General features: G+C 43.7%; 1 protein-coding gene across 1 annotated transcript in view; it reads left to right on the forward strand.

Annotated features, from left to right (window-relative positions):
- The window catches only part of LOC129833583 (uncharacterized), a 56765-nt gene that overhangs the window by 12070 nt on the left and 29909 nt on the right, over positions 1 to 14786 (forward strand). Inside the window, exons 2-3 of the mRNA XM_055898282.1 lie at positions 9624 to 10239; positions 10667 to 10768. Coding sequence (XP_055754257.1) covers positions 9624 to 10239; positions 10667 to 10768 — 718 coding nt within the window. The remainder of the gene's footprint in view (positions 1 to 9623; positions 10240 to 10666; positions 10769 to 14786) is intronic.

Here is a 14786-nt window from a genome sequence, read left to right on the forward strand (position 1 = left end):
GACTCAACAGCCTTGGTTTCTCTAATGACTGCCTCGCCTGGTTCACTAACTACTTCTCACATAGAGTTCAGTGTGTCAAATCGGAGTCTCTATGGGGGTGCCACAGGGTTCAGTTTTCATGCCGACTCTTTTCTCTGTATATATCAATTATGTCGCTCTTGCTGCGGGTGATTCTTTGATCCACCTCTATGCAGACGACACCATTCTGTATACATCTGGCCCTTCTTTGGACACTGTGTTAACTAACCTCCAAACAAGCTTCAACGCCATACAACACTCCTTCTGTGGCCTCCAACTGCTCTTAAATGCTAGTAAAACGAAATGCATGCTCTTCAACCAATCGCTGCACGCACCCGCCTGCCCGATTAGCAACACTACTCTGGACGGTTCCGACTTCCGACTATGTGGACAACTACAAATACCTAGGTGTGTGGTTAGACTGTAAGCTCTCCATCCAGACTCACATTAAGCATCTCCAATCCAAAATTAAATCTAGAATTGGCTTCCTATTTCGCAACAAATCCTCCTTCACTCATGCTGCCAAACATACCCTCGTAAAACTAACTATCCTACCGATCCTTGACTATGGCGATGTCATTTACAGAATAGCCTCCAACACTCTACTCAGCAAATCGGATGCAGTCTATCACAGTGCCATCCGTTTTGTCCCCAAAGCCCCATATACTACCCGCCACTGCGACCTATATGCTCTCGTTGGCTGGTCCTCGCTACATATTCGTTGCCAAACCCACTGGCTCCGGGTCATCTATTAGTCTTTGCTACGTAAAGCTCCGCCTTATCTCATTTCACTGATCACCATAGCAACACCCACCCGTAGCACGCTCCAGCAGGTATATTTCACTGGTCATCCCCAAAGCCAACACCTGCTTTGGCCACCTTTCCTTCCAATTCTCTGCTGCCATTGACTGGAACGAATTGCAAAAATCACTGAAGTTGGAGACCTATATCTCCCTCACTAACTTTCAGCATCAGCTGTCAGAGCAGCTTACCGATCGCTGCAGCTGTACACAGCCCATCTGTAAATAGCCCAACCAACCAACTACCTATCTCATCCCCATATTTGTTTTTGATTTTCTGCTCTTTTGCACACCAGTATTTCTACTTCATCCTCATCTGCACATCTATCACTCCAGTGTAAATTGCTAAATTGTAATTACTTCGCCACTATTGGCCTATTTTTTGCCTTACCTCCTTACTTCATTTGCACACACTGTACACAGATTTTTCTATTGTGTTATTGACTGTACTTTTGTTTATCCCACGTGTAACTCTGTGTTGTTTTTGTCGCACTGCTTTGCTTTATCTTGGCCAGGTCGCAGTTTTATATGAGAACTTGTTCTCAACTGGCCTACCTGGTTAAATAAAGGTGTTTTTTTTTTATACAGAAAGGGTTTGTCCAGGGCGGTGTGGAAGAACTTGACTGGCCTGCACAGAGCCATGACCTCAACCCGATCAAACACCTTTGGGATGAATTTGAACGCCGACTGCGATCCAAGCTTAATCGCCCAACATCAGTGCCAGACCTTACTAATCCTCTTGTGGCTGAATGGAACCAAGTTTCTGCAGTAATATTCCAAAATGTAGTGGAAAGCCTTCCCAGAAGATTGGAGGCTGTTATAACAGCAAAGGGGGAAACAACTCCATAATTATAACCATAAAATACCCACATTCCTGACAACATCAAGTTAAAATATATTTTAATCAGTGATTTTCAAACACTATGAGATTCATAGTGACGTAGGGAGCAAGGAAAAACCCTCCCATCTGGCTAGAAACACGTTGCAGGTTTTAAAAATCACAGTTTTTCTTTTAATTCTGCCCTGTGATGTCACAGATAAACATTTTTAGGGCCTTAGCTTTTTACCCACAGATCATAGAAATGTGGTGTTTTCACATGTAGACACTGGTATAGTACTGGAGATGTTGAAAAGTGGTGGAGTTGCCCTTTAACTGGGACACGACACCAATTATCCAAGCCCAAGTGGCCTTACCCTCGACACACACACACCGGTGACACAGTGTGGCTAATTGGCTGCACCTGTCTGTTGTGATTGGTCATAACCCAGCGGACTCTCAGCGAAAGGTCATGGGGGTCAGGAAGCACTGGACTCTGTTCTCTAGTTGAGAACCACTAGAGGTAATCCAGTTCCTGACCCCCTCCTGACAGTCTGTCTGTCTACACATCTCTGCTGGCCTGACTTAGCATGTCTACCCAGCATGGGGCTCTCTCTCTCTTTCTCTCTCTCTGGAAACAGATGTGCGTGTTTAGCACTCTTTGTGTTTGATGGGCTGAATGGAATGTAGAACCTGTGGGGAATTTAGCCTACTTGGTAGCAGAGGGATCCACATTGCTTCTTTCCTTCTCTGCACAGTCATGCAGATTCCTGCCTGTGCTGCGGTAAGATCCCCCCCCCCCCCTCTCCGTCTCACTGTACTGCTTGGCTGTGAACCAAGCCATGAAGCGTCCCCCTCTAACCCCCCTGAGGGGAGTCAGTCAGTCCACCCAGTCACCTTGTTATTCCAGCACATTCATCCAAATCTCTATGGCAGTCATAGTAGTGGGTTTTCATTTGGCTAGATTCCAGCCCTGGCCTGGTGCTTCAGTCTAGTCCAGAGATAGACACAAAAGGTTTAGATGTTGACATCCCACTCTCTATGGTATACCAGAGACCTGGCTTAGACTGCTGCTCTGAGGCTGTGGAATCCCTCCCTCTGTCTGTCTGTTTAAGCTGAGGGTTCCTTCTGGCCGCTGGAGGGTTAAACGCTGCCGGCTGAGCCCTCTGATGCAGCAGAGACAGCGAGAGCAGCTGGCTGGGCCGTAGCCAGTCACTTTGTGTGCTTTCTTTATGAAAAGTAAATCATCCACAGCACCCTAGGTTTCGCTTATTTGAATTGTCTGAATGAGCGACAATCGCTGGCAGCCCCTGAGAGGCTGAGAGCCGCCCGACCCAGCGGAGAGGAGTGACAAGGACTTGTTCCTACTTCACTCTGCTCAGAAAAGGAGAGGGAGGAAGTTTAATGTATATAGGTTGGTCCTAGCCAAACGTCTAACTGGCTGTCTCTGTCTGCCTGTCTGTCTGACCACATCTGATCTCCTCACTCACTCTTCCTCCTTCTTCTCACTACTCCTCCTTATGGTGTTGTGGGAGGACAGTCCCAGTTCCAGGAAAGGTGCTGCTGAATGGCTGGCATTGTGCTCCGGTTGGGAGGGTGGGAAGAAGGAGGGGTGGAGGGGAGTAGGAGAGGATGGATGGGTGTCTGTCTCTCGACTCTCCCCCCCGGCTGATGGAGGGAGGGGTAGGCAGTCGGAGAGAGTCAGCGCACTCTGGCGTCTCTTCAAAGCCTGGTCTCATTAAGTGTGTGTGTGTGTGTGTGTGTGTGTGTGTGTGTGTGTGTGTGTGTGTGTGTGTGTGTGTGTGTGTGTGTGTGTGTGTGTGTGTGTGTGTGTGTGTGTGTGTGTGTGTGTGTGTGTGTGTGTGTGTGTGTGTGTGTGTGTGTGTGTGTGTGTGTGTGTGTGTGTGTGTGTGTGTGTGTGTGTGAGAGAGAGAGAGAGAGGCTGGGATGGTCCTGTTAACACAAGGCCACTGTATTCACTAATATGTTATTCAATGAAGTGTTATTCTTCATCTGGCTGAATGAATACCCACTGAGACCTCCCATTGGGCAGGCTGAAACTAGGGCACACCTTGTGGTGTTTCTGCTATTTTTAACTGTATACCTCCACTCAGGCTCACTCTCAATCATTAGCTGAGGGGTGTACTACAAAGCAGTATCAATGAGTTAGCCAGCTAACTTTGATCAACATTCAGAAATAAAAATAGTTTCTGGTTCATTCATTAACTTAGACATGAATCAATCCATGCCCATTTTAAGCATATTTTCCTTAATGTTAAGTTATTTTGGGACGTTGAAGCAAGTTAGCTGTCTAACTCATGGATGCTGCTTTGTAGTACACCTCTCAGGTCAATTTTTGAGGCTGTTCGTGACAGTTTGCACCTTCTTGAAATAAGATTATGCGTAATTACTGCACTATACACTTTATATGTAGCTAGTCTATATATGAGGCTATAGGTTACATTTCTATTTCTTGTAAAGTAATATAGAATTAACCATTTCCACTCACACACCCTGTCATCCTGTATATATGGCAGATTGTGTCATTGATAATCGCCTAAATTGGAATGCAGTGTCTGTATAGTAACATGCTATAGCCTACATGACGTAAGGTTCTCTGCTTCACAGCCTGTAGAAGTTTTAACTGACAGTCGTTATAAACGTGTCCCCATCCCTCCCACTAATTGTGTCATCACTAGTTACCACAGCCACAAAGTCATAAACCCCACCTAATCCTATGTGATTTAGTGTTTTTACCTTAACCACACTGCTAACCTTATGCCTAACCTTAGACAATTTTGACTTCTGGTTGTGCTATCAAGTGGAAGCCCTCTGATTGGGCTACTTTTGCACATTTGTTGTTCTCGGAGTGAGGACAATGGTTTAAATCATGAGGAGTCGATGTGTTCTGAAAGATGAGATGTTGAGGATTATAATACATATTGTTTTGATATTGTACAAGCAAACCACACCCATAAGTCTTAACGTGCACTTCACATTTCCATATTTGAAAACTTCTGTAATTTACAATATCAATGATTATGACCTCCATGTTTGATCCACAGTTACAAGATGGCATCAGTTATACCCTGGTTTGTCCTGAACACAATGAGTTTCTGTTTGTCGTATTGTGAAGAAGATTAGACACGGAACACGCACCCGAATGCATTCATGACCATTCTATGACCATTCTATAGGCCTTTTGAAAGCCTAACACTGTAAGATTGTATTTTATAACTTAGCTAGCCATGTTGGCAGTAGAATAAGTTTTAAAATGTGCCCGCCTGACCCAGATTGTGATTTATAATGGAACATTTTTGGATTGCTACAGGAGTGCTTGCTTCAGTTCCTCAATGGCAAATGTTCTAAAATTAATAAAAAATTTAAAACTATTTTGGTCCCCACACCTTGCTATTGGATTTCAGGTGATCTGGAGATTCTTTCCCTCTAGTTGCGCGTGTGACATGCTGGTAGAAATGAGGTAAACCGGATTTCAGTTTTCCTGAATTAAAATCACCAGCCACTAGGAGCGCTGTCTCTGGATGAGCATTTTCTTGTTGGATTATGGCCCTATATAGCTCGTTGAGTGCGGTCTTGGTGCCAGCATCGGTTTGTGGCGTTAAATGGACAGCTACGAAAAATAGCATGGTCTACAGCTTTTCATGCGGTATTCTAACTCGGGTGAGCAGAACCTCGAGACTTCCTTAATATTAGAGATTGCGCAGCAGCTGTTGTTAACAGAGACACTCCCCCGCCCTTGAGTTTACGAGGTGCTGATGATCTGTCCTGCCGATGCCTAGAAAAAACAGCTAGATTGACATTAACCTTATCCTTATTCAGCCACCACTCCGTGATGCATAGGATTTGACAGTTCTTCAGGTCACGTTGATATGATAGTCTCGAACGGAAATTGTCTAGTTTGTTCTGCAATAGGATGAAGGTTTATCTACACGTCGCCATAGTTACATCAGCCCACATCAGCCTCTATAGCGGCGTCTTTTCCTCTACCGAGTGTCGTGTATTTGGCCCTGGTTCCGAGTGAGCAGTATGTCCTGCGCGGCAGAATAGTGGAAGTAGAATTCTTAATCCAAATCAAGGTTAGTGATTGCTCTTCTGATCATAGGGATTGCTCGTTTCAATCATAGGGAACAATGGCGGAAACATTGTGTACAAAAAAGTTCAGATCAATGCGAGTGTGATTGGTCAGGAGCCCGTAAATTGGCCACATAGAGTAGAGTCATGAGTGTATTCAAGTGCGTGTTCCGCACCATTCTCAAAGAACAGCCGTTGGTGGAGAGCACCCCTCTATCATTGAAGAATTAGTGCATTTTGCTGCTGAAGAGTGGTCCACATTGCCAGAAAGGTGCAGCAAGCTCATTGATGGCTACAAGAATAATTTGTTGGCAGTTATCTTGGTCAAAGTTTGTGCAAGCAAGTACTGGCTCAGGGGTGCCAATAATTTTATCCATACCATTTATTTTGAATTTTTTTGTAAATTTAAAATAAATGGTATCCTCCCAGTAGAATATATAGCCCGTGGTCTGTCTCATCCAGATCCTCCCAGTAGAATATATAGCCTATAGTCTGTCTCCATCCAGATCCTCCCAGTAGAATATATAGCCCGTGGTCTGTCTCATCCAGATCCTCCCAGTAGAATATATAGCCCATGGTCTGTCTCCACCCAGATCCTCCCAGTAGAATATATAGCCCATAGTCTGTCTCCATCCAGATCCTCCCAGTAGAATATATAGCCCATGGTCTGTCTCCATCCAGATCCTCCCAGTAGAATATATAGCCCATGGTCTGTCTCCATCCAGATCCTCCCAGTAGAATATATAGCCCATAGTCTGTCTCCATCCAGATCCTCCCAGTAGAATATATAGCCTATAGTCTGTCTCCACCCAGATCCTCCCAGTAGAATATATAGCCCATGGTCTGTCTCCATCCAGATCTTTGTGCTGACAAAGCAGAGCTTGTGTAGTTACCGTATCAACAGCTAGCAGGCCCAGAGTTGTTTTGCCAGTTAAGATGATGCCATCAAGTTGTGGTACCTCCTCTCGCTGAACTGGACATGACTAAGTCCTTGATTACTAAACAATGCATTCTGATTGACCATTACATTTTTCTACATGGTTAACATGATCAGCAAACATTCTACTGTTCATTGAACTTAGTCTCCTGGTCTCCATATTTTAAGATGGGCTGGAGTCCCTTCATCTTGAGCCAATGTGACCTGATCGTGCCCGAACTCCTTATGTTTGAGTCCACTCAGCCCGGCTCCCCAAAACAAGATCTTCCAGGAAATGAGCCTGCCAGCCTGTCTCTGACACAGAGAGATGGTTTTGAGACACACTGAGACGTGGCACTGGGCAGGCGACGGTTTTCAGAGGCCTCCAACAGAGATCCAGGCTGCTCCTGTCTGCCACCTCCGCTGTGAGGACCCGCTCTGGAATCAGCTCTGACAGTCTCTCTGCTGGAAGGAGAGAGGAAACATAGCAACACCATGCTAAGCTGTGTTTGAGGCTCACAAACCTCATACCTCCTCTACCTGAGACCCAATAGAGGAAAAACATACCAACACCATGCATGGCTGGCTGGCTGGCTGGCTGGCTACCTGGCTGGCTGGCTGGCTGGCTGGCTGGCTAAGCCAACACCATGTCCAGCTGTGTCTGGAACTCGCTTCCTCATGTACAGTGTACCTCCTAAACCTGAGCCCCTACGAAGGGGAAACATCTCCACCATGCCTAGCTGTGTCTGGGCCACACCTACAGTACCTTATAGACCTCCCATACCTGAGCCTCTACTTGGACACATCAGGGAGCCCATCAAGGAAGAGGCACGACGGGATCAAGTCAATCGCCGTAATACATTTTACTGAGGCAAACATATCAGACGTCGCTAAGTTTGATGCCTCCATTTCTGCCCCCCCCCGAGAGCTTCTGATGAGCAATGGAGGGTTGAGGGAGAGCTGGGGAAGTACAGAAGGAGTAATAAAAGAAAGAGCGAGAGAGAAAGACTAGAAAAAAGTGTGTCAGTACAGAGAAGCAGCTGTGAGGAGAAACAAAGGCAGCCATTGTTTGGAGAGATGCTTCCTTGCTGTGTTTCTGGGCTGGGGCCCAGCCAGACTGAAGCTTACCTGTGTTAACTACCTGTGTTACCTGTGCTCTGCAAAGGGACCCAGACAAAGCTGTCAGGCTGTGTATAAATGTTATCTCCCAACATCACATACCTGAGTGGTAAACTATGAAGCAAGCTAGATCTCCTCAGTTTTTTCTAAAGCTAGCCAGCTTCAGTTAGCTTCAAATTCCAGGGCAGGCTTCATCCGTACGACGATGGTGGATGTTGCTTGTTCATCTGCCACTAACTCTAGCAGGCTTGTAACTGTCACACGTGGCTAGTCGAACACCGAACTGTTCATTGAGACAGTGCTGAAACATCAATCCATAGGTGAGGCATTGCCACATTTTCATTTGTGCTGAAATCAAAATGAAGGTTCACTTGCAAATTCAGCAGGCTGTGGTGTGAAGTAGGCTTTTAAAGTGCCCTCTTTATTTATTTATTATAGTTAATGCCGTCTTTGGTGTGCTTATCAATGCACCTTTCCCCACTCCTATCAACTCATATTGCTCCTTCTGAACAGCTTGTTACGTTGTGGCCATAGACATTGAATCCATAGATGGCAATTTGACTGTTAAACTCATGAGTACACTAGCTAGACTGCCAGTCTTGACTTGAATGTGAACTGCCATCTATGGATTAAAAATCTATGGTTGGTTCTGGCTGTCAGTTTGCCTTTTAGAAAATATCAAAATACAATTGTGTGAAGAACATAGTTTGGCAATCAAATGTTGTCATTACTAAATGTGTAGTGTGAGCAGTATTTTAACAATTCTCTTTTTTTTACACAAATATTTGATTAATAAAATATTTCATCAGTCCTTTCTCAATCTTTGTGAGAGGGAGGGTATCTGATTTCATTGGTCCTCAATTTGTGACTCAGACTCCTCATTCAGGATAAATGGAATTAGCCCTGAGTTAGCCTGCCTCGGAGCAGGTAAGTTCTGAATGATTTGTTGCCACAGAAATGTACCTGGCTAAAAGGTAAGCCACTTTTGTGATACCAGTTATCCTGAGTTGAAATCAGAGTTGACCAATGTTGCCTCAATAACTCCTCCAACCTGATTTGTAGAATAGGGCTCTGGTCTGGCCCTTGTAACCTCTGCCTCAGTCAGTCATGTTAAAGGGAACAGTATGAGGAGGAATATTGGCATAGGGAGCATACTTCCTCTCCAGTCTCTCTATCTCTTGATCTTTCTTCCTTCCCTCCCTCCTTCATTAGCTGGGGGGTTGGGCAACCAGCCAGCACACCCATCATGTCTGGACCTGTCTTGGCCTCAATGGCCTGACTTTATCACTGTTGGAGGACTTCTCATTCAGGGTCAGAAAGGCTGGACAATCACACTTGATTGAACATTTGCAGTTTAAATGAATGTGCAGTCAGGCTCAGCACAGTAATTGTAACATACTTGATTTGTAGATCCAGTACATACCACTGCTTGTGTCTTGAAGTCTGTTCCTCTCTCTCTGTATTGTTGGCTGTTGTATCTTTACATTTATTTGAATCCATCTGAAGATAACACCCCTTGTTTTTTTATTACTGTAATTGCAATCTATAGAAATAAATGTAGGAAGCAGGTTATGACAAGGGGAGTGATTTTTGAATAGGGCCTGAATTCTTCTTTGCGAAGGGTATGAATATAGCCAGCCAGCCACAATTTAAAAACCAACCAAGGACATGTATTTTTAACTGGGAACAAATTGTAGGCAGTTTGAGCACCAGTTTCCCCGTCTCAAGCACTTCATCAAGTTAATTTGCTCAACGGCCACAGTAGGGATCAGTAACTTGTTACTCAGAGAGATATGGACTTTACTCTGCAGGAGTTTTATGGCACTGTGTTGTACTCACTCAACCACAACATCCCTTCTAGTGGTGCCAGAACCCTGGCCTGCTTGGAAGGCCGTTTCAACATCCCTTCTAGTGGTGCCAGAACCCTGGCCTGCTTGGAAGGCCGTTTCAACATCCCTTCTAGTGGTGCCAGAAACCTGGCCTGCTTGGAAGGCCGTTTCAACATCCCTTCTAGTGGTGCCAGAACCCTGGCCTGCTTGGAAGGCCGTTTCAACATCCCTTCTAGTGGTGCCAGAACCCTGGCCTGCTTGGAAGGCCGTTTCAACATCCCTTCTAGTGGTGCCAGAACCCTGGCCTGCTTGGAAGACCGTTTCAACATCCCTTCTAGTGGTGCCAGAACCCTGGCCTGCTTGGAAGGCCGTTTCAACATCCCTTCTAGTGGTGCCAGAACCCTGGCCTGCTTGGAAGGCTGTTTCAACATCCCTTCTAGTGGTGCCAGAACCCTGGCCTGCTTGGAAGGCCGTTTCAACATCCCTTCTAGTGGTGCCAGAACCCTGGCCTGCTTGGATGGCCGTTTCAACATCCCTTCTAGTGGTGCCAGAACCCTGGCCTGCTTGGATGGCCGTTTCAACATCCCTTCTAGTGGTGCCAGAACCCTGGCCTGCTTGGAAGGCCGTTTCAACATCCCTTCTAATAAGGCGCCACTCGATTTATTCGAGCCAAGTTAGTTTTTAATGTACATATTTCAACCCTTAAACTGTATAGAAGTGCTGCCTATGATCATTGTGTTTTTATGCTCATTTTATGACAGCTCAGTGAACACACACACACACACACATTCCATATGATAATTATATTGTGAGAAGCTTGGAGTAGGTGTCTTTGAACAATAAGTGTTTGTCAAAACCCACAACAGTGGATTGCTATTTATCCTATAGAAAGGTCTGGATGAATAAATGGTAATTTAAACTATGACATTAGACCACATGCCAAAAGCTAGTAACCTTGGATCTCTTCAGTCCGCATGATTGACTGGGTGACATCAGTAGTAATAGCTGCGACCTGTGGTATTGACCTGTTGATCTGTGATACACCTGACTGTGAACTCCTCTTCTCCCTCCACAGCGACGAGCTTCGTCAAGAGGCTCGCTAGTTGAAGAAGGACCTACTGGACATCAAAAAGAGAAGACCTCGCCAATCCTCCACAGAAGGAGGAGGAAGACGAGGGTATGTCACTACCTCAATTACTGTTTCAAATGCCATGTACAGTGCCTTCAGAAAGTATTCACACCCCTTTACTTTTTACACATTTTGTTTTGTTACAGCCTGAATTTAAAATGGATTAAATTTAGATTTTGTGTCACTGGCTTACCCATAATGTCAAATTGGAATTGTGTTTTTAGATTTAAAAATATATATATTCTATAAAAAATGAAAAGCTGAAATTTCTTGCGTCAATAACTATTCAAGCCCTTTGTTGTGGCAAGTTCTTTGTTATGGCAAGCCTAAATACGTTTAGGGGTAAAATGTGCTTAACAAGTAGCATAATAAGTTGAATGCGCTCACTCTGTGTGCAATAATAGTGTTTAACAGGATTTCTGAATACCTCATTGCAGTACCTCACACATACAATAATCTGTAAGGTCCGTCAGTCAAGCAGTGAATTTCAAACACAGATTCAACCACAAAGACCACAGAGGTTTTCCAATGCCTCACAAAAAAGGGCACCTATTGGTAGAAAGAAAAAACAGACATTGTATGTGAGCATGGTGGAGTTATTCATTAAACTTTGGATGGTGTATACACCCAGTCACTACAAAGATACAGGCATCCTTCCTAACTCAGTTGCCGGAGAGGAAGGAAACCTCTCATGGATTTCAACATGAGGCCAATGGTGACTTTAAAATAGTTACAGAGTTTAATGGCTGTGATAGGAGAAAACTGAGGATGAATCAACAACATTGTAGTTACTCCACAATACTGACCTAAATGACAGAGTGAAAAGAAGGAAGCCTGTACAGAATTAAAAATATTCCAAAACCTGCATCCTGTTTGCAATAAAGTGCGACGAAATTAACTTTATGTCCTGAATACAAAGCATTATGTTTGGGGCAAATCCAATACAACACATTACTGAGTACCACTCTTCATATTTTCAAACATAGTGGTGGCTGCATCATTTTATGGGTATACTTGTCATCGCCAAGGACTAAGGAGTTAAACATTTTTTTTTTTTATAAACGGAGTAGAGCTAAGCACAGGCAAAATACTAGAGGAAAATCTGGTTCATAACTAGGCCACAAAGGAACATTCAATGTCGTCTTGGTAAGTACCTCCAGTGTATATTTGGCCTTGTGTTTTAGGTTGTTGTCCTGCTGAAAGGTGAATGTCTCCCAGTGTCTGTTGGAAAGCAGACTGGCAAGACTTGAAAATGGCTGTCTAGCAATGATCAACAATCAACTTAGTTTTTTTTAAATAATATTGTGCAAATATTTTACATTCCAGGTGTGCAAAGTTCTTCGACTTACCCCGAAAGACTGCCAAAGGCGCTTCTACAAAGTATTGACTCGGGTGTAAATACTTATGTAAATGAGATATTTCTAATTTTCAATAAAAACAAGTTTTCACTTTGTCTTTATGGGGTATTGTGTCTAGATGGGTGGGGGGGGGGGGGGGGGAATATGGAATCCATTTTGAATTCAGGCTGTAACAACAAAATGAGGTATAAGTCGAGGGGTATGAATACACTCTTAAGGCACTGTAGGCACCATGTTATAGAAGGATTTTATGCATACTTTATATAGACTGTTAAAGTACTTCTTTACCTTACCTATTATACTCTTTCTAAAGTGAAGTGTTACCGAAAGTTATTTACTCTGGCTTGGTCCTCTTAAATCTCTCTTTGTGAGATTAAGTCTCGAAGAGGGTGGTCTTCTCTGGGCCACATTCTCTCTAATAGCAATGTATGTTAGCAGACAGTCCTCTTGTCTCTGACATTTTAAAGCAGACATTGTTGTCTTGTTTCTTCTATCCAAGGCTCTGCGTTTTTGTGTAAAAAAAATGGACAAAATTGCTTGAGCAACAAATTGCTGAGTTGCCTATCCCTTTGGTTGAAAACCAAAGCTATTGGTGTAGGTTGGTCACCAGCTTTGCCCAAAGTGATGGGGCAACAAAGTGGTTGTTTTTCCCGTCGTTACCACACAGGACTGCAGCCTCAGATAATGCCGGCGGTCTCCTAAGTCTTTGTCAATACGCCCGGCAATGATGAAACCTATTTCTGGACAATTATCGAAACCTCATTGGCTCAGAGTTAAGTATGGATGAGAAGGTCCAGATTGTGTGTGTATTGTTTTGCAACTAAAGACATGGGTTCTTGTGGTAACATAAGTACCAACTGAACTGTGGGGTTGATGTTCTCATCTCCTCCACACTGTTTGTCTTTTTTACCAACACTGCCTCTTACTTAGTACTTCCCACATGGTGGGTACCACTCAGAACCCGCTATTGGGTCTCAGCTGAGACTGGATCCCAGCTAGAATCAATTCAGTGTTTCTGTCTATTTGGCATCTCGCAAGGAAACTACAAAAACTTCAGTTCAGCCTAATGCTGTAGCCAGGGTTATCCAGCCTAATGCTGTAGCCAGGGTTATCCAGGAGGCCTTTATGTGTCTCTGGCAGGGCAGCAGCCTCTGAAGGTTCCTCTCATTACATGGATGTTTTGGATATGAGGCTTTATTCCGTAGGATGGAATGTAGAAGATAAGTCACGGGCCAGTAGCCTGCATGGGGCTGGATGTCTGCTTAACTTGTTTGGGATAAGGGGCTGCATTTTCACTTTTGGATGAATAGCGTGCCCAGAGTGAACTGCCTTCTACTCAGTCCCAGATGCTAATATATGCATATTATTATTAGCATTGGATAGGAAACACTCTGAAGTTTCTAAAACTGTTTGAATGATGTCTGTGAGTATAACAGAACTCATATGGCAGGCAAAAAACAGAGAAAAAAATCCAAACAGGAAGTGGGAAATCTGAGGTTTGTAGTTTTTGAACTCACCCTTATCGAATACACAGTGGGATATGGGTAAATTTTCACTTCCTAAGGCTTCCACTAGATGTCAACCGTCTTTAGAACGTGGTTTCAGGCTTCTCATGTGAAGGGGGGCCGGATGGGAGCCGTTTGACTAAGTGTTCTGCCTACAGCCTCGTTCTCAGTCATGTGCTTTCAATTGGGAGTTAGCTCTCGTTCCATTGCTTCTCTACAGACAATGGAATTCTCCGGTTGGAACATTATTGAACTTTTATGATAAAAACATCCTAAAGATTGATTCTATACTTAGTTTGACTTGGTTCTTCGACCTGTAATATAACTTTTGAACGTTTCGTCCGAATGGACCAGATCGCGCTTTTGGATTTGTTTACCAAACGCCCTAACAAAAGAAGCTATTGGACATAAATTGACAAATGATGGACATTATCGAACAAAACAAGCATTTATTGTGGAACTGCGATTCCTGGGAGTGCATTTTGATGAAGATCATCAAAAGTAAGTGAATATTTATATATGAATAATGTTGACTACCCAACATGGCGGATATTTCTCTGGCTGGTTTGGGCTCTGAGCGATGTTCTCAGATTATGCTTTTTCCGTAAAGTTATTTAAAAATCTGACACTGAGGTTGCGTTAAGGAGAAGTGTATCTAAAGTTCCATGAATAACACTTAAATTTATCAACATTTATCATGAGTATTTCTGTGAATTCATGTGGCTTTCTGCAAAATCATAGCATGTTTTTGAACTACTGAACATAACACACCAATGTAAAATTAGATTTTTGGATATAAATACGCACTTTATCGAACAAAACATGTATTGTGTAACATGAAGTCCTATGAGTGTCATCTGATGAAGATCATCAAAGGTTAGTGATTCATTTGATCTCTATTTGTGCTTTTTGTGACTCCTCTCTTTGGCGGGGAAAATGGCTGGGTTTTTCTGTGACTTGGTGGTGACCTAACATAATTGTTTGTGGAGCTTTCGCTGTAAAGCATTTTTGAAATCAGACACTGTGAAATCAGACACTTTTGAAATCAGACACTGGATTAACGAGAATTGTATCTTTTAAAATGGTGCCTAATACTTGTATGTTTGAGAAAGTTGCTTTATGAGATTTCTGTTGATTTGTATTTGGCGCCCTGCTATTTCATTGGCTGTTGGCAAGGGGTTCTGCTAGCGGAACGGGGTGCCG

This window comes from Salvelinus fontinalis, chromosome 2 (assembly GCF_029448725.1).
Source record: "Salvelinus fontinalis isolate EN_2023a chromosome 2, ASM2944872v1, whole genome shotgun sequence".
NCBI lineage: Eukaryota > Metazoa > Chordata > Actinopteri > Salmoniformes > Salmonidae > Salvelinus > Salvelinus fontinalis.